Below are 26,939 nucleotides of genomic sequence, written 5' to 3'. Positions count from 1 at the left end.
AGAATTATATAAGTTTTATAATACTAAAATTATTTAATTTATTGTTAAATATGTATTAATTATTTTTAGCTTAATTTTTAAAAAATCTAAATAAGCAATAATTCTTGTAATTTTTTAAAAAAAATATTATTTTATTATTTTATTATTTCAAAGCTAAATGAAATTTAAATTTTCAAATTTGTATTTATCGTTAGTGGGTTAACGGGTTGGATGATGGGTTATACGATAATTTATCGAATGGGTTCGGATTTATCTATTTTCACATGAAATATTAACGAATCGTGTTTGGGTTAAGTTAATTCCACACGAACACGATACGAACATAATTTAATACAACACGTTGCCAAGCCTAGTTTACATGAGAGGAGAGTAATCCAACACTTTTGAATGTTTTGGGACTAAATTTGAAATCCTGTATCTAATTCGAGCTGTATTTTAACACCACGGGTTAAGGATTAAGGTTGTCTTGTTCTTGTTGGTGCTTTGTCCCATTTAACCATAAACCCACCTTAAAATATATATATATATATATATATTAGCGGTGAGAGAGAAAATCGCAAATCCATGTATCCTGAACTATTCTAATTTTCTTTTTGATCATAACAGTGCTAATTTTCAATTATTAGTCAAACTATGGAAAGACCAAGCATTGGATCAAGGCAATATGAAACAAATATATATATATATATATATATATAATGGACTCAACATTTCAAGGAAATTAATAAGCAACAAATATTACATTTCTTAAGAAAAAAGAAAAAAAAAATGTACCGAAACATTTAATTGATTGCAAACCCCATAAGTATAAAATTAACATACGAAACAGAAATAAATGTTCTTTGAAATGTGTAAAAATATACAGAACGTTCTCTTCTACGGTAACTTTTAAAATTTAAAAGTTTATTTCCCCATATCAACCTCTTGAATTAGCTTCTTTTCAATTTTTTTTTTAATAAAACTTTTGAATTAGTTATTAATAAATATTTAGCCACGACTGCATCCTGCTTGCCATTTTTGAAATGAGATGGCTGATATAGAGTTTGATTTTTTGTAAATAACATCGCACTCTTTGATTGGTGGAACAGATAATATAATAGGATTTAGAGATAAAAAATCTTGCTCCTTACTGATTAAAATTTGAATATATATTCACTTTATAGGGGCCAAATATATATACATATTATTTTTATAATCTTGAAAAAAAAATTATGAATATTAGTTCATCAATTTTACCAAATTCTAACAATTTTTTTTAACAAAATTAGGCCTTTTTTTTTGGACAAAACAAAATTAGATCAATTTGATATTGTACTTTAGAAATTATCTGATCACTACTAGCAGGGGTGGAGCCAGGAATGTCAGGGTGGGAGTCGGAAGTTAATTTATTGTTTATAAAAAAATTAATATCTATAATCAAACTATTTTTAAAATGCCAAAAATAAAATGCATTTTTTAAAAATAAATTAAACAAGCATAAATTAAATTATTTAATTTTATTGAATATAAAGAAAAATATGTTGGAAGAGAAAGAGCAAAAAAGTAAGATTTTTTATTTGTTTTTATTTATGAATTTGATGGTAAAACACTCATATTCTCGTACTCTATAAAGTTCAGGATAAGAAATTATAACGCACATAACGTCAATAGCAAATCAATTTATATTTTTTATATAATAATTTATTATATTAATAATAATTAATAGATAATTACAAACTCTATATTGTAATATTTAATTGATAAAGAAAGCTAATAAAATAAAGGTGGTCAATATATGTAGAAGACTAAAATAAATTTAAAATATAATAACATATACATGGAAAAAAACAAAAAAGGGGCGACCCCAGGCCCAAATGTTTGAAAAGAATCGTTAATTACTCCGTATATATTTTATGAGTAAAGTCTTTTGTATTTTATTATTTTATAGCTATTCTAGAAAATGTCTTGTTGACTATTTAATGGCTCCGTTCGGGTCCAGCCCCTGACTTTTATTTATTTATTTATTCTCTTTTCCAATACGATTTTTTTTTTTTAACATTACAAATAACCTCGAATCCCTGTATCCTTATTATTCAAATTTATACTTTTATAATTAGGTAGTAGTATTCAATCATTAAAACTATTTTCTTTGTCTTTTTCAATTCAACGTGGAGAGGGGATTTTTCACCGCCCTTATCTTAAAATGAAATATTAATACATAAAATGTGGCCTGATTGAACAAAAACGAGTTAAAAAAATTAACTAATTTTGACCGACTTTCTCAATATATAGTACGACTCAGGGGCACAGTGACGTCGTTGGATGGAAAGAGGAAATATAAATAAATAAATAAACAATATATTTGATAAATAAATAAATATTTGGCTGGAAATTGAAACCGCTTTAGGAGTCGATGACGGTTCTCTGGCTCATGATCAAAACAAGACAATCTATTTTAAGCGTCAACATACTCTAATAACAATTTATACAATGAACACACACCCATTTACAATATTTAAAAGACAAGGATATAATTTAAACAGACAAAAATTAAAATTAATTAAACACACTAGTGCAAATCAAAATTCAAAAACCAGCTGAGGACTTCAAAAAGAAAAATAAACGTTTGACTCATATATATATATATATAGGTCTTCATTAAAAAAAAAAAAAAAAGGCATACAATAAAAACATAAACCCTAGTCTTCATAAAAAAAAAAAAAAAAAGAAAGAAAAAAAAGAAAAAGAAAAAGGGCATACAATAAAAACATAAACAGTTACAACTGACAAGAACAATAAAACGTACAAAGCAGTGCAAAATGACTCGGTCACATACGATGAAGCAAAAGGAGTACTTAGAAGCTTAATTTAGCTTCATAGAATTGTGGATATCTCTGTAGAAATCCTCTTTGAAAGTTTCCATATAAGGCGCTTCCAAGTCTAGTGCAACAATCACTGATCCATCACCACTAGGACTAGGCATAATAAACGTCGCTCCATCAAAATGTTCATACGTTCCTGGATCAAAATAGATTTCATCTCCCCACCCGAAGTCCACACCGTATATCGGAAACGTCAACCAGCTCACAACGAACTGATCAGGCTTTATTCCAGTACTGGTAAACCCTAGATCGTCAATACTCTGCGGTTCATCAATATCTTTAAACCATGTCAAGTCCGGTTGATTCTTTAAGTAATTAATGGTTGACCTAACGTACTCGTCCGTCACTCTCTCGATCGCTTCCCTCACTCTGCTCGCCGCAAACCCTAACGGCTTCGACACCAACTCGCCCGCATCGCCTGTGGCGATCACATCCACCGCCGCGTTGCCGAAGTAGCCCTTCGGCAACGGCGGCTTCATACGGCTACGTGCATCCACGTAGATGGCTAATCCAGTTGGATGATGATCCATCCTATGCTTCCGAGCTTTGCATGTGCATCTCCAAATGTAGCCAGCCAAACTCTCGAAACGAGTGTAAGCCCTAGTGGTTTCGCTGCGGCCCTCGTTTGCCATGTGTTTGAGTCTCTCCACTTGATCTTTTGAAAGCTTTAGAATCGCGCTGGCGACTCTTTTCCCCTTCTTCTTTTTATCCTTGTCTGCATGGATCGATAACGAAGGTAGAGGAGGATTATCAATAGTTGGAGCAAGTGGAGGATCTCCAGCACGAAAAGCGGCTTTACGGTCTAGAAACGGAACCGTCTCTAATGGCTTATTCCGGGCAAACCTAGTCCACTCAGACAAAAAATGAAACGCACTGTAACCATCAATAACTGTATGCGACATGGAAAGGCCGAGGCAGACGAGACCACAAGAAGAGAAGCTTGTGAGTTGGACAAGCAAAAGAGGACGCTCATGGATTGGCGTGGTGCTATAGTCCACAGTTGGGACGAGTTTATCATATTTCAGTGAAGACGGAGCTGCATACAAGTCTCTGAAATATTCGTCGAGTTCGGAATCCGATTCGGCTTCGATGAATGGAACCCCCATGGAATTACAGTTGATTTGGACTCGGCCTCGGCCTATAGATTGCAAACGACCTGCTAGTGGATAGAAAGGGACGAGTACTCGGCTGAGTGATTGTTTGAGGATGTGAGTGATGGTGTTAATGTTGTTGGCTGGTGTTAACCAGTTTTGTGATGGTCGATAAAAATAGAGACTAGGTACGTGGCCTATGCAACCTGTTTGATCTAATTCAGATAAAGGTTGACAGCCTTCCCATGTTTTCTCTTCCGGCTTCACTGTATAGCACTTCTTCACTCTCACTTCCATTTTTTTTTTTTTTCCACCCTCTCTTATAAGAAGTATATGTGATGTATCCATAAATATATATATATATATATATATATATATATAGATGGATAGATAGGAGAAGTTTTTTATAAGTTAATAATTTTGAGAAACAAAAACAACTTTTGTGTTTTTTCACCCCAAAAAAAAAAAAAAAAAAAACAACAACAACAACAACGTTGGTATTCGATATGATTTTACAGCTCATTGTTATTTCTTAGAATATAAAAGTAATAACATTTTTATTTTATTTTTTAATAAATGGAATAATATAATAGTTTGTAATGAGGTGGCATTAATTCATTGCTCACATAGGGTTGGGAATAGCAATTTGCGATATATTTGATGTTAGGTCTAATTGAGCTGTTGAGGGTGTATTAAATGCTGTGCCCGGGTACAGTTTATGCACATGGTAAAGGTGTTAAATTCACCAACATCATATACAATTTATATAAGTGAGATTCATTTTTACACCCTAAAATTATATTGGATTTTCCATATTATACTTTAAACAATAAAAATAAACGGAATTCCTTGTTTATCAACCAAAAACTAAAATAAAAATCAATTTAAAATATATTTTTAATTTTTTAACATAAAAAATAAATATTTTATACAAACATATTATAAATGATACAAATATATTGTATAGATACAATATTTAGGAAACAACTTTATAAAAAGGTAGGAACATATATTTAAAATAGAATAAAATATATTTAAATACAATTATATATATATATATATATATACAAAGCAGGAAGTATCATTTCTGATCCAAAGAAAGATATAGATTGATAGGATCGTTCCAAAACCCTCCCAGGATCTCCCATGTATGATGCACTTTGTTAAACTTAATCAAACTTGTATAACAGATGTATTTTAGTTTAGATTGTTACATAGATATAGAATATTCTTAGCATACCCATATATATAGATAAATAGTATATATAATATCTAGGGCGGAGCCACATTGTGGTCTGAGGGGGTCATGCTCCTATGGTCCCCTGCCCCTCCCTAAGAAAACATTTGTTTTCTTAGTGTACTTTTACATTTTTTTAAATTATTTACCCTACATAATCTTATCTGATCCCTAAAATAACTCATTTCTCTTTTTACCCCTATTTTATGCTCATTAATTTCAAACTTTCTTAATATAATATAGTATTATTTGTTATAGTAAGTTTTTATTATCTTTCCTTATTGATCTTTCAATTAATTTCTTGATTTTACAAAATTAAGTTAAATAGTTTGTAACTTTATAATTTTTTACCCTAATTTAAACAACTATACTTTTTCTACCATATAAATACATTTTATTTTATTTTTAACTCTCCTCCACAACAGAAATACTATCTTTTACGTTCAACTGAATGTCAACTCCTGGTTTTTAAAGGCTCGTGCCATAAATGAACTGGAAAATAAGGTCTTTCAAGTTGTGAAAACACAAATTAATACTTAGAATTTTGAAATGGAATTCTTAGGCCTCAAAATGATTATAATAATTCATTTAATAGAACAAGAGCCAAAAGAATGCTACAAAAGTCAAATCTAGTAGCATCATACAGGAATCATCAAATTTAATTAATGCCATGTTCATTTGGCAGTTCTTGAACCATTAGGAGACGTTTTCGAGTAACAGGAAAAACTTCTATGCCTGTATATCCACATACCATTTGTCTTGATTGGGAGATTTCCTCAATGACAAACTTTAGTTTGACTTCTTGTTGGTTTCTTCTAGTTCATATATAAAGAAGCAATGGTGAATGAATTAGTAACCACCTTCCATGAATGTTTTTCGTATTTTTTGGTTTTCCATGAAATCTAGGACTCAGGTATTGTTGACCTTTTTCAACACAGGATGTCACTGTTATGTGCTCTCTAAACTTGCCCAAAATTTTCAAATAGAATCATCTTCTAGAGCTTCATGTTCCAGATGAGACTTTTTTTTTTATTTTTTTTTATTTTTTGGTAACATACTATGACTCATATTGGAGCTTTGGTTTTAAACTTTTGTAAGTATCTGTAAGCCCAGAAACCAGTGTAAATTGAACGCATCAATACCACCCCCGAAGCTCTGACTTAAAAACGAAGATGATATTTGTACAGAATTTAATTGCTTTTTCCGACAGGCTCATGCGATGTTAGAAAATGTTGATGTTTTGAAGAAGCAGATCGGCGTTAGACATATAAACCTTTGATTATATACTGGTTTTGTTTAGCATAAGTACTAGATAATGAAAGAAATTTATGAGAATAAAATTATCCTATTTAAATTAAATTTTTTTTTCTAATCAAATTAATTTTTTTATCTACAGAGATAAAGCACATTTAAATTTATATTAAAAAACTAAAAATCAAAAGTAAAAAATTGAATCTAAAAAATAATGTAATTGAAATTCAAAATCATATTTTATCTGGAACCTCCTAACTCTATAAATAAAGGAAAAAAGCTAGAAGAAAAGGAAGTTGGAAAAAAAAATTAACAAATAATTGTGGAAAAAATTAGAGAGAAAAGAGAGAGAGAGAGAGATTTATAAATTTTTAGCATTGTGATGGCTTTGGTGGATGGAATGTTTTTTTTTTTTTTGGTTATAAATTTAATGTTAATTATTTATCTAATAACTTTTTTTTTTTGGTATAAATTATTTAGGATTTTTCCATTAAATTCATAGGATAGAAGGATACCAAGTCTTTTCATTATCTCAAATATCATTTTTGAAAGACTCTTAAAACAAATTCCAAAAATTCAGTTCCCATGTAACAAATAACGTTAAATCATAAACCATAAAAAAGCATCCATCATTTTTTTATATTTTAGCGATGCTCCAAAAATCATACTTTTTAGATTTTCAGTAGAAATATCAACTATTATAGATCCATAAAATATTATTAATATAAAAATCTCAATCTCCAAAAGACCAAATATCAAAATAAAAATCTAAAAACTATCACAAGAAACAATACAAAATCAACTTATGAAATTCTGAACTTTATTCTTAATAACTTGCCCCATATAACATCGCTAAAATGCAACAATCACTTTAAATCTATACCAGGTTCAGATATTAAAATCTTAATTTCTAAAAAAATAACATATCCAATAAATCCCATTAACTACCCCCTTCCAAGGTAGCAAATCAGCTTGAAGGCTATTAAATAAATAAACTACCTCGATCTCCCGGACACTGCTATATGAGTATATGAGTATATGACCTATTATGAAAAGAAAAAAAAAAATATATATATATATATATATATATATGTGTATTTTTTATTTTTTTTTAATTCTGACTTTACCCAAAAGGGACGAAAAAAGGGACGAAAGTTATTAAAAAGAGAAAGGACAACCAAAAAATAAAAAATAAAAAAAAAATTAAATAAATATTTTAAAAAAATAAATAAATAAAGAAGGGGGGAGTATTAAATGGTAGGTCTAATAGGGCGGTTCTGGTGTATTAAATGGTCGGGCAGGGTTTAGTTGGTGCACATGGTAGTGTTAAGTTCACCAACGTTTTACACTTTTAATAAGTGATATTGGCATTTTTCATCCAAAAATTATATTTGATTTTACATATCATATCCAAACGATGTTATTGATATTGTGGATCCTAAACTAAATAAAAACTTCCATTGTTGATTCCTTTTCCATTTTATATCAAAAAAATTACAGAATCAAGGGTAATTAAATCTTCTCTCTATTCCTAAGGACAAACTTGTCTTTTTGCAATTTCTAAAGGCAATTGCAACCTCCACGAAAACACCATGGTGTCTATGCATGGCATTTTCTTTTTTCTTTTTTCTTTTTTCTTTTTTCTTTTTTTCTTTTTTTTTCAGTTCAAAGGCACTACTTGATGCTTAAAAGTTGTTTTTCAACAAAAATAAAGTATTTAAGAACAGTCAATAAGCATTATTAATTAAATAAATAACTTTTTTAAGTTGTTTCAAAATAATTTTAATTCTGAACTTAAAAACAAAACTTTTTTTTAATCTGGAAAACCAATATAACATTTAGTGCAATTTTATTTTTACTACTAAATACATATTAGCCTTTTTTTTAAAAAAAATGATTTTTCTAAAATAGATTTGCAATGAAAAGCTTTATATTTAAAAAAAAAAAAAATGAACCTTTACTTTCACGAGTTATAATAAATGACACTATAACTGTGGCCCTTCTTTTACGACCTTGGCCTCTTTAATCAAACGAGCATTCCTCTCCCATTAATGCGTAGTCCACAACATCAATGCATTCTGATCATCATAATCATTAAACCAAACCCTCCCCTCCACATTGAAGCATTTAATTTTTTTTTCATTTTTTAGTAAAAACAAAAATATATTTAGATGCGTGGATAAAATTATATGTAGATAGCATATATATCTTTAATAGGGCATATCATGAAAAGTCTTCCAATAATATTCTTCCAAGTGTCCTTATGTACAAGGCAGTGCCAAAAAAATCTGGAGCAATGGAATACCCGTTTCTCCGCGTGTGGATCTACTTTGTTTTTAAATCCCATCTTTATTAATCATAGCTTCAAGTGCGGGCATGGAACATATGTACGAGAGTATCATGTGTGAACATTGCAATTAATTAGGTTGTTCCGGTAGGCAGGACTACTAAATCCTATCCATGGGAAAAACATGGGATAATTGTACATGCCAGCTTGAATCATAGAGCAACAAGTTGACAGGTATCAGCTGTGCTGGTACCTCCGATGCACTGAAGATTTTCTCCTCCCCTCCACATTGAAGCATTTAATTTTTTTTTTCACTTTTTAGTAAAAACAAAAATATATTTAGATACGTGGATAAAATTATATGTAGATAGCATATATATTTTTAATAGATAATATATAATAGGGCATATCATGAAAAGTCTTCCAATAATATTCTTCCAAGTGTCCTTATGTACAAGGCAGTGCCAGAAAAATCTGAAGCAATGGAGTAGCAGTTTCTCCGCGTCTGGATCTACTTTGTTTTTAAATCCCATCTTTATTGATCATAGGTTCAAGTGCGGGCATGGAAAACCAAACATAAACATATATACGAGAGTATCATGTGTCAACATTGCAATTAATTAGGTTGTTCCGGTAGGTAGGACTACTAAATCCTATCCATAGGAAAAACATGGGATAATCGTACATGCCAGCTTGAATCATAGAGCAACAAGTTGAGAGGTGTGACCACCCATCATTTAATAATTCTTGTTGAACATACCATCCCTTTTCTGTATTCTTAGAAGTTAAAACCTAAAAGGAAAAATAAGATAAGAGGTTGTGTTCAAGACATCAAAATAAATGACAAATAAATAAAGAAATTATTATAAATGATAAAAAGAAAAGAAATAAAACCTTTCAATTAAATTTTATGAATACTGTAGCCTTTAGAACCATAAAAGAAATAAACACTTTCAATTAAATTTTATGAATACTGTAGCTTTTAGAACCATTTTTAATTAGAAATTAGAAATACAAAATTCCCAGCTTTTTCCACAATATATAATAAAGTATTGATACGTACTTGTTACAATATGAATTTCACATTGGAAGAGGTTCCTTAGTACGCACGCATACAAACTCTAGTATCATTATATATTTAATATCAATAACAATATAATTCTTTATTCATCATCTGAATGTGCGTGGTATTACAATAATATAAATATAAAGCATGGTATGTGCGGTGCATTTTGAGCTAGCCACACAAACACATACATGCATACATTTATTATATGTACATAGCATATATATATATATATATATATATATATATATATATATATGTGTGTGTTCACACCCATTTATAAGGAGTGTTTCGTACGCATACAAACTCTAGTATCATTATTTGTATATTTAATATCAATAACAATATAATTCTTTTCGTATTTGCGGTGCATTTTGAACTAGCCACACAAAATTCACACCCACTTATAAGGAGAGTATTTCGTTCCCCTTTCCAAATTCACACCCACTTATAAGGAGAGTATTTCGTTCCCCTTTCCAACTGATCCAGGTACTCGCTTTGATACCAACAGCATAAGATATTGTCCTCTTTGAGACTAGAAAATCCTCTTACAATCTAGCCTTCAAAGTTTTAAAAAGCTTCTTAAAGGAAAAGTATCTACAGCTACTTATAAAATATGTTTTGTTTCCCTTTTCAACCGATGGGGACTTCACATATATATATTTTAATACATAATATATAATAGGCCATACGAGAAGTCTTCCATTTATATTCTTCCAACTGGCCGCTGCTTAATTGGTTGGATATATAATAATATCCTCATTAAGCTAGAGCTAACTGCCTGATATCATGTGGATAAGCGTAAGTAGGCAACAGAGCTTTGTATGCTCTACTTGCAATCGCACACTTGCAACCTCAGTTGGATGAAATGCATCCCAAAATACGTATTCATTCCTATTCGCACTTGTATTCCCAAATGGAATACATCGAACTTGACGAATAACAACTTCACAACAAGTAGCATACAAATAAAAAAAAAATATTGTTTACTCTTTTCAAATAAAAAAAAGATGTGAAAAAAAAAAAGAAAAAATATGTACCAGATGAGGCATTGGTGGATGATTGGATTTCATAATTGTTAATGTAGATGGATTTAAAATTGGAAAAATTGGCGTTGAGGTCATCTACAAGAGATCTAAGTCTGGTGTTGAAAAGTTGAACGGCAATGTTAATGTTGTCCACACATGGACCGCCATTTGTACCATACGTAGCCACTTCATATGGAGTGCAACCTATCAAGCTCAATCCAGAAAGTGCCAGCTTCCTTGCCCCAAGATTGTACAATGTCTTTGTACATCATCAATTATAATTTTATTTATTTATTATTTATTTTATTTTGGAATCATTGTCCAGAAATATAACATAGACTTTGTCAGTATTGAAATGTCCAGAAAAGATATGTGACACTAATTGTTTTCTTCTATGTTTGAAACTATATATGAAATAATTAAAGATTGATATATAACTTAATAAGTAGAAACCTGTAATTGTAGACGCAATTGTTGAATGAGAACTATGGAATACCGCTCAGGAGTAAATAGTCTGCTAGTTGGGTAAAACTGGCGCAGGAAGTAGTTGTTCGCATAGTCGTTGCTGCCTATTCCAACCAAGTATACGCATTTGCTCAGGTGTTGAGCAGCCAATTCCTTATTTCCTAATATCTGCACAATTCTTGCTACTATAATTTTGTGATTTAGCAGCTCCAGATTCAAGCTTATCCGAGCACCCTGCAAGGTATAACAGAGTTGTTTTTGTGTGTGTGTGTGTGTGTGTGTTAGGACTACAGGAGGTGTCTGTCTTATCTTTTCTTTTGCACTCCCATACAAACATTAATAAAGAAATAAAATAAATTTAAATGGAAAATAATAACTGCTTTTGATATCTGTACCGAATATTATACTAAGCTATTTTAATTTTTTATTAGAATACAAAATTTAAAATAATTCAATTCAACATTATAAATGAATCCAAAAGTACTAGATAAATAATATATTTCATTAAACTAGAAAAAACAGATTGTTAACTTGCATAACTATATATATATATATATAATTATATGTGTGTATATGAATATATTTGACCTCAGTGTATCCAGATTCATCACGAATACCGGATGAACCTGATGCATAGTTTACACCTTTGAGAATATCTGTCCCTGATGTTGCAGAAGCAAATGGTACTGGAAGGTATTTCTCAAAACCCAGAAGCTCAGCTGAAAGTTAATTAATTATAAGTTCAGTAATTACCATTAATACAATTTATACAAGCAGGTAAATCATATAATATATATAAACAAATTAAAAATGAAGAACCTTCTATTTTGATATATAAAAATAATATTTATTATTTATTAACTCAAATATATCTATATATACATATATATATATATATATATATGAAAATTATCATATGCTGTATTCCAATTTTTTATGTTTTTTGGGTAACCCTGTAAATATACACATTATCCAAATTTTTTACAAATTCAGATCTCTTATGTGAAAAATATTATAACATGCAGTTTCCTATATCCTGAAGATTAATCAATTCTAATACACAATTTCGAACACATATGAGACCAAAACCGATTATTGATCAACCATGTTCATAAATGTTCTCTTACCAAATTATAGAGACACATTAAAAACCTTCCGAAAATTGAAACTTTTCTTAATAAACATATAGCGGTACTTAATTTTTGAAAGGAGAGGAGGGGAGCAAATAAAATAAAATAAAAGAGAAAGGAAAAATAGCAGACCTACAACATCGGCATAATTGGGGCCATTGGAAAACCTTCCTGTGGGACCCCTGGGAAAGTCAATCCCATATGGAAGGTAATTGACTTTCGACAATGTGAGAAGCAAATTGTTATTCCCCGTATCCAACAAAGAGTCTCCAAATATGAACAAACAAGGCACTTGCGATACTCCCTCAACCAAATAATAGTATTGCAAATTTGAAACCAATAAGAGAGTCAAAAACCCCCAAAATGTCTTAGTTAGCTCAAATGCCATTTGAGTTAAACAAAATATGATGAAATTATTGGCAAGTAATAAGGTAATAAGGTATGTTTAGGACTGATGGACAAAAATAAGACAATTTTGGAGAACAATTTATAAGCTGAGGATTGAGAAAGAAAGAAAGCTTCCGTGATGAGCTCGAAATTCACAAGCACAGAATGGTCCCATGTTTTGTAACTAACTAGGCCTTTAAATTAAATGTGATTTGACTAATTGGCACATTACTTAAACAATTTCTCCTTTTTTTAACTAATTTTTTTTATGTTAGCATATGTTATACCCATTCTAATTTGATAGGGGTAATGTTTTCGGCTGTTCCCTTATCTATGTGTGTGTGTGTGTGTGTGTGTGTATATATATATATATAACCAGAGTTCATTCCTGCATTACAATCTATTCAAAAAAAATAAATAAATAATAAGGTAGATAGTGTTTATTACAAATTAACCATGCATGCATCAAATTTAGTTCTGTCGTATGAATCTTGTATGTGGATATGTATTTTGCCTCAAATAAAAGCCTTCACTCTTCATTTACTTCTGGCCGATCAGGGTAAGCTTCGCCCAAACCAAAAGTTGAAAATTTTAAAATTTATTTATTAATACAACTTATAAAGTATTATTACATTTTCTGCTTAATTATAGAACTCAATTTTTTTGTCCCTCGCTGCTTGCAACTTGCAAGGATATTTATATTATATACGCTCAAATCAAACTATAGGTTTTGCAAAATAAATAAATAAATAATAAATCACTATAGGATGGTCAATATTTATATGGTATAGCACCTATGTCTAGGAGAGGGCATTGTCGGTTCAGTTGTTGTTTGAATTTTTACAAATTGAAACGAATTCAACCATTAAAGAAAAAAAAAAATCAAATTGAACCAACAACCATTGGTTCGAGACTTTTAGTTTTAGCCCATTATGATCCATTTTAGGCCCCAAAATATATTTTATATTTTTTTAAAAAATATTAAATGTTTTGTAGTAATTTATATTTAACATTTTATAATTTAATATAAAAAATTAAATATTATAATAAATATATAAATATATGTATATATATATATGTAACAGCCCAGACCACCCGTGTCCGATATTATCCTTTTTAAGTCTGGAGAATCCTTTTACAACCCAGCCTTTAAGGTTTTGTCAAAATGCGTCGTAATGGTTAGGAGGAATTCTCTTACAACCCCTACCTACCAGTTTCGATTTTGTCAAAACGCATCGTAATAGTTAGAGAGCTAAAGGTCCAATTGCAAGATTTGGTAGATAAGGGGTTTATTAGACCAAGCATATCGCCATGGGGAGCTCCAGTTTTGTTTGTGAAGAAGAAAGATGGTAGTCTAAGACTGTGCATCGACTACTGACAACTTAATAAGGTAACCATCCCTAATCGCTATCCGTTGCCAAGGATAGATGATCTATTTGACCAACTCCAAGGTGCCAAAGTGTTTTCCAAGATCGACTTGAGATCTGGATACCATCAGTTAAGGATCTGAGAGTCGGACATTCCTAAGACTGCCTTTAGGACGAGGTACGGACATTACGAATTCTTAGTGATGTCGTTCGGACTCACCAATGCCCCAGCAGCTTTTATGGATTTGATGAACAGGGTGTTTCGTCCGTACTTGGATCATTTTGTCATCGTATTTATAGATGACATCCTGATCTATTCTAGGAGCCAAGAAGAGCACGTGAGGCATTTGAAGAGAGTGCTCCAAACTTTAAGGCAGCATCAGCTATATGCTAAGTTCAACAAGTGTGAATTCTGGTTAAATCAAGTGGGTTTTCTCGGACATATCGTGTCAGTTGAAGGCATCTATGTGGACCCCGATAAGGTAAAGGCAGTGTTGAGTTGGGAGCACCCTACCACTGTGAGGGAAGTACGAAGTTTTCTTGGATTAGCAGGATATTACCGTCGTTTTATAGAAGGGTTTTCGAAAATTGCTGGACCACTTCATAACTTAACCCGAAAGAAGGTTGAATTTAGCTGGACGGACAGGTGTGAACAGAGTTTTCAGGAGTTGAAGCAAAGGTTAGCATCCGCACCTGTCTTAACTTTACCTAATGGGAATGAAGGTTTTGAAGTCTATTGTGATGCATCCCATCAAGGGTTGGATTGTGTGCTAATGCAGAATCAAAGGGTGGTAGCGTACGCATCACAGCAATTGAAGCAGCACGAACAGAACTACCCTACGCATGACTTAGAATTGGCGGCGGTAGTTTTTGCTTTAAAGAAGTGGAGACACTACTTGTATGGGGCCACATGCCAAATTTATACCGACCACAAAAGCCTCAAGTACATTTTCACTCAGAAGGAGTTAAATATGAGGCAAAGGAGATGGATGGAGTTATTGAAGGATTATGACTGTGTGATTGATTATCACCCAAGTAAGGCGAATGTAGTGGCAGATGCTTTGAGTAGGAAGGCTATTGGATCTCTTGCTCACATCCAAGCCACCCAACTACCTCTCATGGTGGAGTTGAAGAAGATGGGGGTGTTAATGCATATGCATCCTTCGGGAGTTCTTATGGCTAGTTTTCAGGTGCTACCGGTGTTGGTGGATCGTATATTGGAGACTCAAATGGAAGATCCAAAATTGAGAACAATTAAGGGCAAGGTACAAGAAGGTCTTGATCCGGAGTTTTCCATAAGGAAGGATGGAGCCCTCGTGTATAAAGGACGACTTTGCGTTCCTGATATCCCAGAACTCAAGAAGGAAATCTTAGAAGAGGCGCATAGCTCGATGTATGCGATGCATCCTGGAAGTACCAAAATGTACTGAACGCTTGTTAAGTATTATTGGTGGATTGGCATGAAGAGAAAAGTGGCAGATTTTGTATCAAGGTGTTTGATTTGTCAACAGGTGAAGGCAGAAAGACAGAAGCCTTCAGGACTACTCCAACCCTTACGTATTCCTGTGTGGAAGTGGGAAGAACTCAACATGGACTTCGTATTCAAGCTTCCTCCCACACCTAGAAGGTACGACGACATTTGGGTAATCATCGATCGTCTTACCAAGTCAGCACACTTTCTACCTGTGAGAGAGCGCTTCTCACCCGAGAAATTGGCCCAATTATTCGTGCAACGTATTGTAAGTCTTCATGGAGTACCACTAGCCATCATATCCGATCGAGATCCACGTCTTACTTCACGATTATGGCGGAAGTTGGCTGATGCACTAGGAGCAAGACTTAACTAAAGCATCGCTTTTCACCCGCAATCTGATGGACAAGCTGAGCGCACAATTCAGACATTAGAAGACATGCTAAGGTCTTGTGTTATGCAATTTCGCGGTAACTGGGATGAACAATTGCCATTGATAGAATTTGTCTACAACAACAGTTATCAGGCGAGTATTGGGATGTCCCCGTATGAAGCTTTATATGGGAGGCAGTGTCGGACACTTTTGTGTTGGAGTGAGGTAGGAGAAGAGAGACTCCTTGCAACGAATAATGCGGTTGGATCTGAGTATTTAAGGATGACCTTGGACAAGGTGAAGATCATTAAAGACCAATTGAAGGTTGCCCAAGATCGACAGAAGAGTTACGCCGATGTGTGTAGGAAGGATTTAGAATTCGAAGTAGGAGATTGAGTATTCCTAAAGTTACCTCCATGGAAAGGAGTAGTATGCTTTGGTCAACGAGGTAAGTTGGGTCCTCGTTATATTGGGCCTTACGAGATTATGGAGAGGATTGGCCCTGTGGCTTATAGATTGGCATTACCGGAAGAGCTAGCCCTAGTGCACAACGTGTTTCATGTTTCGATGCTACGGAAATATATTGCAGACCCCTCACACGTACTCGAGACTCCTGACATAGAATTAAGGGAAGATCTTTCGTATGTGGAGGAACCAGTATAGATTTTGGATCGCAAGGAGCAGGTGCTACGTAACAAGACTATTCCTTTGGTTAAAGTTTTATGGCGGAACCATTTAGTCGAGGAAGCAACGTGGGAACCCGAAGCGCAGATGTGTGATCAGTATCCTTATCTGTTCCAGTGACGTACGGAATTTCGAGGATGAAATTCTTATAAAGGGGGAAGGTTGTAACACCCCGTCCCAAACCACATCGGAATTCATGCACGTTGACCGTTGACCGAGTGGGTCAAAAAGTTGACTTTTGTTCCAGTTGAAATTTCTAGTTGACTAGGGTACCGTGGCGAAGTGCATGATACCCCGAGTTCGTAGACTAGTAGCACGTCGAAAACGGAGCTACGGTTTGAAAGTTATGGGCGAAACAAGTCGAGGTGCAAACTGTCCAAAAGGTGCCGGGAGTTGACTTTTTATTGTTGTGTAACTTTGTTTTGAATTTTGTATGGTTGTAAAGTACTTGTCGATACGAGTTCATAGACTAGCGGCACACTTAAATTGGACATCTGGTTAAAAAGTTATGGATGTTTGAAGTTCGCCGAATACCGTAATATTTTATTATATCTGGCTTAAGTGCACAGTAATACCATGTGTCGTCACCTGATTGGTCCACGTGGGTGAACAGTGTCACCCACGGTGGCTTTTATTTGGCAAAAACGCCGAGGAGGAAAGAGAAAGAGAGAGAGGGAGAGAGAAACGACCGGCCGTCGGAAATCGTCCAATTTTTCGGCCGATCCTTGCTACATGCACCGGCCAGATGGGAGCGCCTTCCCATTTCCGGCCGAAGCCTGAAATTTCATGACCACCGGTCGCCGGACGCGCCCAGACCAAGCCAGCGAAGCTCGGCGGCGATTTTTCCCCTCCACCGCCGGCCACCGCCGTTTGACCCTTTTCCGGCCATTTTCAGGCCACACGCGCCAGCCACCCCTCACCACCTCCTCATTTCTGGCCAGCCCACCAAATTTCACGGCCACCGGACCTCCGACGCGCCGAGATCAGAGCATTTTCCGGTGAGGCACCGAAAATCTTCAAATCCCGATCTCTTCGCCGTCCGACCTCCGTTTGCCTCACCGCCGGTCCCGTTGGAATCCTCTCCCCTCGATCTACAAAACCCCCAAAAATCTCAGCCAACGGCCACTGCATTCGCCGCCGCCGGCGATGGTTGCCAGTAACCGAGGTGGCTCGCCGGAAGTCACTGTTCCGGTGAGTACCCAGTTGCACCGCCGGTCCCTGTCCACTAATTCCGACCTCCTGAATCCAAATCCGGCATCCTTTTCCTCCAATACGCGACGGTTTAGGAGAATTGAGGAGTCGAATTCCGAAAGCTTTCCAGCGAGATTCCGGCCACCTCGAGTCCGATCTCCAGGAAGTAAAACCGAATCCGTGATCCTCATCACTCAAGCTTCGATTCGGTATATCACTCGTAATTTTTAGTTGTCGTTTGTGTTCGCTCCCTGGGTACCCATTTGGGAGTTACCCGATTAAATATTAATATATTTGGTTGGTGTACTGTGGCTGTTTTAGGTGCGCCTGCGATTAGTGGAGTTGATCCTGCGGAGGATCTTAGCTGATATACTTGCTTAAGGTGAGTGACCCACCTTTAAAAATATTTTGGGGCAATTAATTATATTTAATTGGTGTTTAATTGATATTTGAATTATGCTCATGTGGTGCAATTTAATTATGATTTTATTGTGATTTAATTTATTTATTATGCATGAGCAAAGTATTTTCAGTAATAATTGTATATGGTTTTAATATTATTTTTGGGCATAATTGGTTTAAATATTTTGTGAAAATATTTGTTTAATTGGTGGTTTAATTTTTATAATTATGCCCATGGTATTTTATTTGTTGAACCTCGTATTACGAGAAAAATTATTGTTTTACTGTTATCGATGTTTTCATACCGGGTTGCTAAAAGAAAATATGTGGGATGGTAAATGTGAAAATTTGTATATTTCCCACGGTAATTTTGGAAAGACCGGTACGGTTATAATTTATTTAATAATTATTTTAGACGCATTCATACAGTATTGGTATTCTGGTGTATGTATATGGTTAGCGCGCAAGTATTATGTCTCCCGTGAGTTGTCATTGGACCCTGGGCAGGCAAGTTTGATATTGGCCACAGCCGCCCCCCTCCTTGGCTGGGATGACTGTTTCAGCAGCGGTACTGTCGGGACGCCGAAGTGCTGTTTGCAAGTTTCTCTCTTTAATCCCCCCGCCAGTCGGTGCTCGGGACGCTGGGTATCAGAGGACATCATCGGTATATGGTGTGGTGCGTCAAGTGCAAATTTTCAGACAAAATTTCAAACCCCAAACTGTTCAAAAATTATTTATTATATGTATTTACATTTTAATTACATTTGGGGTATTTATTTATTTATTTATTGTTTATTAAATTGTTTGATCCCTTGGTTTTCGGGAAATACAAATATTGGGTTTTGTGAAAATGTTTTAAAAAGGGAACATTTCCAATGGAGTGATTAGTGAGAGTTTTGAGAGAAATTATTATTTTCAACTGCTATTATTTATTTACCTATTTAATTGTCGGTATTAATTAAATTCCCTTATTGTTATATTATTATTATTAAAAGTGTTCAGTAGTTAGGGTCGCTCACTGAGATGATTAGCATCTCACGTTTTTAAATTCCATTCCCTTAGGTGCAAGGGGTGGTAGACGTTCTTCCGGAGCCAACCAATTCTCCGCCGCTATCGTGTCTCGAGAAGTACTTTTGTACTCGTTCATTTCAGTTGTAATATTTCTTTCATCTTTGTTGTATTTTCTATTGAATAACATTTCATGAAGCTTTGTATACTATTCTGGACACTTATGTTTTATTTATACACTGGATTACTGTTATTCTTGTGAAGTGCTGTAAAATTTTGGAAATCAATTTGTAGTATTGTGGGAGGAATAAGGGGATGAATATAGAAGTGTGTTTTCAGTGCAGGTAATTTTTGGTAAGTCCTACCCTTAGGGGAGGTGCTGCCGGATTTTCCGTTGGAAGGTTCAATGGTATTTCCCTGGGATCAGGGCTTGTCTAGGGTTCCGGGGAGGAATTCTGGACGAGTCCTGACAACTGGCACGGGCATCCTAGGCCCAATCACAATATTGTCCGCTTGTTTTGTCAAAACGCGTAATGGTTGGGAGAATTCTCTTACAACCCCTACCTACCAATTCCACTGGCACGGGCATCTTAGTCCACTGGCAAGGGCATCCTAGGCCCAATCACAATATTGTCTGCTTGTTTTGTCAACTTTCAAGGTTTTGTCAAAATGCGTCGTAATGGTTAGGGGGAATCCTCTTACAACCCCTACCTACCAGTTTTGATTTTGTCAAAACGAGTCATAATAGTTAGGGAAATCCTCTTACAACCCCTACTTACCAGTTCCACTAGCACGAGCATCCTAGGCCCAATCACAATATTGTCCGCTTGTTTTGTCAAAACGCGTAAAGGTTGGGAGAATTCTCTTACAACCCCTACCTACCAATTCCACTGGCACGGGCACCTTAGTCCACTGGCACGGGCATCCTAGGCCTAATCACAATATTGTCCGCTTGTTTTGTCAAAACGCATAATGGTTTGGAAGAATTCTCTTACAACCCCTACCTACCAATTCCACTGGCACGGGCATTTTAGGCCCAATTATGATATTATTCGCTTTGGAAGCTAGGTTGTAAGCCCAATCCTACCCCTCATGGTTTTCCTCATGGGAACGCATCGTACGAGAAAGATATCCACACCACCTTATAAGACGTGCTTCGTTCTCCTTTCCAACCGGTTTATATCCATTTTTCATATAGTTCTTGTTTTTTTTTTTTTTTTTTTTTTTTTTTTTTTTTTTTACGGAAGTTCATTTTTTGTTATTTTTTATGTTTCTTTTTCTGTGAAAAGTGGAGGCTAAAACTCCAACACAATTATACGGAAGTTCATTTGTCTCCTTCCATATCAATATCAAATTACTGTAGTGTGGTCAATCTTCCCCCCCTTTTTTTTTCAATCTTTCTCATTTTAATTAGATTCCAATAAAAAAAAAAATGGTTAGCTACACTTTTTAGGCGTTCTGGTTTACCCTCAATTTCAAAATGGTGCCTTTATTTTCAATTGTTTCTGGTAGTAGCCTCTATTTCAATTTAAGTTTCAATCTCGGTGATTTGTTAGTAGAGGTTTTATCTTTCTAACTCATATGCTTCTCACTTGCTGCAAACTTCAAATATTCTTTATATGCCTACATTCATTCATTGTGTTTGAGAGGGGGAAAAAAAAAGAAAAAGAAAAAAAGAAAAAGAAGACATGGATAGAGAAGCCTAAGTATAAAATAAATGAATGAATGAACATATGAGAATGATAGGTCGAGGTCCAAAATTATAAACTGCTAGTATTCTGGAGACTTTAGTATTTTCATCCTCAAAGACAATATTTTTGTTTAACATTGAAGAATTGATTACTTATTTCACTCACTACATTGTATCATTAATACACATTTAGGGAAGTCTAATTAAGACAAGGAAACAATTTTTAACAGAGTATCTCTTACAGAGCTTTTACACTCTACAGAAAAAATTCTGTCTTTATATATCTTTCTTATGTTAATTTAATTTTCTGTGTATTTTGTTAAAGGATTGGGAAAAAAAAATAGCTATTTAAATATCTATGTTATATTTTAGTAAATATATTCTGAACATTATAAGTATGTCATTGTATAAGAGTTTATGGAAAGTTCTGAACAATTAACTATATATACTATAAAGATACACCTATTTACAATATCGATCTATAAGACAATAATATGTAATACAGACCACCAAAAATTAAAAAAAGAAGAGAAAAAAACAAAAAAAGGCGGTAGTATACGGCAAATCAAATATTCAAAAAGCAAAGGACTCAATTTTTTTGCTTTGTAATTGTAATCGTTGATATCACTACACGTAGAAGTGATGTCTGAAAACTTCAACAGGAGCCACATCCCGCGAGGCCTTGTACACTTTTGCTTGCCTTGCATATGCGCTTTCTATGGATATACCCGAAATCCGGGGCATCCACATGATCTCGGATCGAACCGTTTCAAGTCCGGTTGCATCTTTAAGTAATCGATAACTGACCACACGTAATCATTCATCACTCTTTCAATTGCTTCTCTCACTTTGCTTGCTGCATACGCTTATGGCTTCCACACCACGGCACCCGCATATCAGTTGTGCCAATCGACTGCATTGCCGCAGTGGCAAATGATTCGTACTTGTTAAAATATATATGAATTTTATATTGGACCGAGACGTTCCTTAATGCGCATACAACTCTCGTATCAATATATATATATATATATATTAATAACAATAAATTCTTTATTCATCGTGCATAGTATTACAATGTTATATAAAGCACTGTATTTTGCTGACGCATTTTGAGCTAGCTAGCCACACAAACACGTACATAATACATAATACATACTTGCATACATTTATTATATGTATATAGCATATTTATACTTGTATAAATATATTATATATATATATATATATTTTTTTTTTCTTTATGGATTATATATAATAGGGCATATGAAAAGTCTTCCAATAATATTCTTCCAGCTGGCAGCTGCTCAATTTGTCATCAAGCTATAGCTAACTGGCTGATATCATATGGATAAGCATCAGTAGGCAACAGAGTTTTGTATGCTCTACTTGCAAACGCCACATTTGCAGTCTCAGTTTGATGAAATGCATCCCAATATACGTATTCATTCCTATTCGTACAGGTATTCCCAAACGGAACACATAGAACTTGACCAACAGCAACTTCACAACAAGAGGCATTTCTAACAATCAAATTACCTGAAATAGCAAACAAAATTTTTTTTTGAATATATATAATAAATAATAAATAATATTTTTTCCTCTTTTCATATAAAAAAATTATGGGAAAAAAGAAAAAGAAAAAAAAGGTACCAGATGAGGCATTGGTGGATGACTGGATTTCATAATTGTTAATGCAGATGGATTTAGTGTTGGTAAGATTGGCGTTGAGGTCATCTACAAGAGATCTAAGTCTGGTGTTGAAAAGTTGGACGGCATTGTAAATGTTGTCCACACATGGACCACCATTTGTCCCATACGTAGCCACTTCATAAGGAGTGCAACCTATCAAGCCCAATCCAGAAAGTGCCAGCTTCCTTGCCCCAAGATTGTACAATGTCTTTGGATATTGTCAATTATAATTTTATTTATACATTATTTATTTTATTTTCGAATCATTGTCCAAGAAAATAATATAGATTTTGTTAGTATTAAAATGTCCAGCAAAGATATGTGGCACTAATATATATATATTTTTTTGGGGGAAAAAATGATATATAAAGCTAAATATCAAATAATTAAGGTTTGATGTATAACTTAATAAGCAGAAACCTGTAACTGTAGACGCAATTGTTGAATGAGAACTATGGAATACCGCTCAGGAGTAAATAGTCTGCTAGTTGGGTAAAACTGGGGTCGGAAGTAGTTGTTCGCATAGTCGTTGGTGCCTATTCCGACCAAGTATATGCATTTGCTCAGGTGTTGAGCAGCCAATACCTTATTTCCTAATATCTGCACAATTCTTGCTACTATAATTTTGTGATTTAGCAGCTGCAGATTCAAGCTTATCCGAGCACCCTGCACCCTGCAAGGGATATAACAGAGCTGTGTAAATGTGTATATATATATGTGTGTGTGTGTGTGTGTGTGTGTGTGTGTGTGTGTGTGTGTGTGTGATGGGACTTTAGGAGGTGTCTGTCTTATCTTTTCTTTTGCACTCCCATACAAACATTAATAAAGAAATAAAATAAATTTAAATAAAAAAGAAAACTGCTTTTTAATATCTGTACAGAATATTATGCTAAGTTATTTTAAATTTTTATTAGAATACAAAATATAAAATAGTTCAGTTCAATATTCTAAATGAATCCAAAAGTGCTAGATGAACAATATATTTCATTAAATTAGAACGTAAATTTTTAACTTGCGTAAATATATATATATATATATATATATATATATAATTATATGTGTGTGTGTGTGTGTGAACATATTTGACCTCAGTGTATCCAGATTCATCACGGATACCGGCTGCTCCTGATGCATAGTTTACGCCTTTGAGAATATCTGCCCTCGATGTTGCAGAAGCAAATGGTACTGGAAGATACTTCTCAAAACCCAGATGCTCAGCTGAACGTTAATTAATTATAAGTTCCGTAATTATCATTAATATAATTTACACAAGCTGGTAGATCATATAATATATATAAACAAATTAAAAATGAAAACCCTTCTATTTTGATATATAAAAATAATATTTATTATTTATTGACGCAAATATATCTATATATATATTTATATGAAAATTATCATATGCTGTATTAAAATTTTGTATGTTTTTTGGGTAACCCTGTAAATATACACATTACCCAAATTTTGTGAAAATCCAGATATCTTATGTGAAAAGTATTATGACATGCCGTTTCCTATATACTGAAGATTAATCAATTCACATACACAATTTCGAACACATATGAGACCAAAACCAATATTGATGAACCATGTACATAAATATTCTTTTACCAAGTTCTACAGACACATTAAAAACCTTCCGAAAATTGAAACTTTTCTTAATAAACATATAACGGTACTTAATTTTTGAAAGGAGAGGAGGGGAAAAAATAAAATAAAAGAGAAAGGAAAAATGGCAGACCAACAACATCGGCATAATTGCGGCCATTGGAAAACCTTCCTGTGGGACCTTTGGGAAAGTCAATCCCATATGGAAGATAATTGACTTTGAACAGTGTGGGAAGCAAACTGTTATTCCCAGTATCCAAAAAAGCGTCTCCAAATATGAACAAACAAGGCACTTGCGATACTCCCTCAACCAAATAATAGTATTGCAAATTTGAAACCAATAAGAGAGTCAAAAACCCCCAAAAGTTAGCTCAAATGCCATTTGAGTTAAACAAAATATGATGAAATTATTGGCAAGTAATAAGGTAATAAGGTATGTCAAGGACTGGTGGACAAAAATGAGGCAATTTTGGAGGACAATTTATAAGCTGAGGATTGAGGATAGAAAGAAAGCTTCCGTAATGAGTTCGGAATTCACACGCACAGATTGGTCCCATGTTTTGTAACTAATTAGGCCTTTAAATTAAATGTGATTTGACTAATTGGCACATTATTTAAACAATTTTTCCCTTTTTTGTTTTTAATCTAATTTTTTATGTTAGCATATTTTATACCCATTCTAATTAGATAGGGGTAATGTTTTCGGCTGTTCCCTTATATATGTACATATATGGCTAGAGCTCATTCCTGCATTACTAATATTCAAAAAATAATAATAATACTTTATGAGATCGATAGTGTTTATTACAAATTAACCTTCCATGCATCAAATTTAGTTCGGCCTTATGAATCTTGTGTATGGATATGAATTTTTGTAACATCCCACATCGGTTGGAAAAGGGAACGAAACACGGTTTATAAGCCTGTGGATACCTTTCCCTTCAAGAGGCATTTTCCTGTGACCCACCGTTATACTGGGGTCGGGAAGAGCAAAACCGTACGGACCGGACCCAAAGCGGACAATATCTTGATGCGGGTGGTCTGGGCTGTTACAGTGGTATCAGAACCGGATCCGGATCGGTGTGCCAGCGAGGAGGGTGGATTGTAACATCTCGGTGGCCCTAAAGAGGGTGGATTGTAACATCCCACATCGGTTGCATGGCGGTTGCATGGCTTATAAGCGTGTGGATACTTTTCCCTTCAAGAGACCTTTTCCTGTGACCCATCATTGTACTGGAGTCGGGAAGAGCAAAACCGTGCGGGCCGGGCCCAAAACGGACAATATCTTAAAGCGGATGGTCTGAGCTATTACAATTTTACCTGAAATAAAAATCTATACTCTTCATTTACTCATAGTCAGCTTCGCCCAAATTAATCAAAATTTGAAAATTTATTAATTAATATAATTTATAAAATATTATTGACATTTTCGGCTTAATTATAGGCTGGCAACTTGCACGGATACATTATATATTGTATATACTCAAATGAAATTATAGGTTTTTCAAAATAAATAAATAAATAATAAATCACTATAGGGTGGTCAATATATTTATATAATATATAGCTCCTATATCTGGGAGTGAGCACTGTTGGTTCAGTTTTTGTTTGAATTTTTACAAATTGAATATAATTGAACCATCAAAGGAGAAAAAAAAAAAAATCAAATTGAATCAACAACCATTGCTTTGAGACTTTTAGTTTTAGGCCATATGATCCATTTTTGGCGCCAACACATATTTTATATTTTTTTTAAGATATATTAAATATTTTTAGTAACTTATATTATATAAGTTAAATTTTTTAACATTAAATTATAAAATGTTAAATTATATATATATATATATATATATATTTATATATATTTAGACACACACATTGTATGTATATAAGCATGTTCAGTTTCTCTAAAGCTAAAAATTCTCCAACCCAATTATAGAGAGGAAAAAAAAAAAAAAAAACAATTCAGTTTAGGCTCTGCGATGGTTCCGAATCCCGATTTAGTTTATATTCATTCGCTTCACATAGTTCGTGTTTCTTTTTACGGGAGTTCATTTTTTGTTATTTTTTATTTTTCTTTTTCTGTGAAAAGTGGAGGCTAAAACTCCAACACAATTATATATAAGTTCATTTGTCTCCCTCCATATCAATGTCAATATCAAGTTCATTTTAGGCCTTCTAGTTTACCCTGAATTTCAAAATGGTGCCTTTATTTTCAATTGTTTCAGTTAGTACCCTATGGTTGATTTTTAGTTTCAATCTAGGTTATTTGTTAATAGAGGTTTTATCTTTCTGATCCATATGTTTCTCACTTGCTGCAAACTTTTAGACATTCTTTATTAACCTACATTCATTCTCTAAGAATAAAATAAATGAATGAATGAACATATGAGAATGAGAGGTTGAAGGAGACTGAATATCTGGTAGTTCCAAAATTCTAAACCGCTAGTATTCTGGAGACTTTAGTATTTTCATCCTAAAGACAATGTTTTTGATTAACATTGAAGAATTGATTACTTATTTCACTCACTACATTGTATCATTAATACACATTTTGGCAAAGTTTAAGATAAGGAAACAATTTTTAACAGAGTATCTCTTATATAGCTTTTATACTCTACAGAGAAATTTTGTCTTTATGTATTTTTCTTAT

General features: G+C 33.7%; 2 protein-coding genes across 2 annotated transcripts; both read right to left on the bottom strand.

Moving 5' to 3' along the window:
* Nucleotides 1-2,842: 2,842 nt before the first annotated feature.
* LOC107421389 (spermidine hydroxycinnamoyl transferase) lies at nt 2,843-3,967 on the bottom strand. The gene has a single exon (XM_016030653.4). The coding sequence runs from the start codon at nt 3,965-3,967 to the stop codon at nt 2,843-2,845; it is 1,125 nt and encodes a 374-aa protein (XP_015886139.4).
* Nucleotides 3,968-10,566: 6,599 nt separating this feature from the next.
* On the bottom strand, nt 10,567-12,804 carry LOC132805431 (GDSL esterase/lipase At1g29670-like). Its single transcript, XM_060820413.1, has 5 exons — nt 12,549-12,804; nt 11,875-12,005; nt 11,275-11,520; nt 10,834-11,080; nt 10,567-10,739 (listed from the first exon to the last, which is right to left on the bottom strand). The coding sequence occupies exons 1-5, from the start codon at nt 12,802-12,804 to the stop codon at nt 10,567-10,569; spliced, it is 1,053 nt and encodes a 350-aa protein (XP_060676396.1).
* Nucleotides 12,805-26,939: the final 14,135 nt, after the last annotated feature.

The sequence above is a fragment of the Ziziphus jujuba genome, chromosome 1, assembly GCF_031755915.1.
Source record: "Ziziphus jujuba cultivar Dongzao chromosome 1, ASM3175591v1".
In the NCBI taxonomy this organism is placed as follows: domain Eukaryota; kingdom Viridiplantae; phylum Streptophyta; class Magnoliopsida; order Rosales; family Rhamnaceae; genus Ziziphus; species Ziziphus jujuba.
This window is presented reverse-complemented; position numbering and strand designations above follow the sequence as displayed.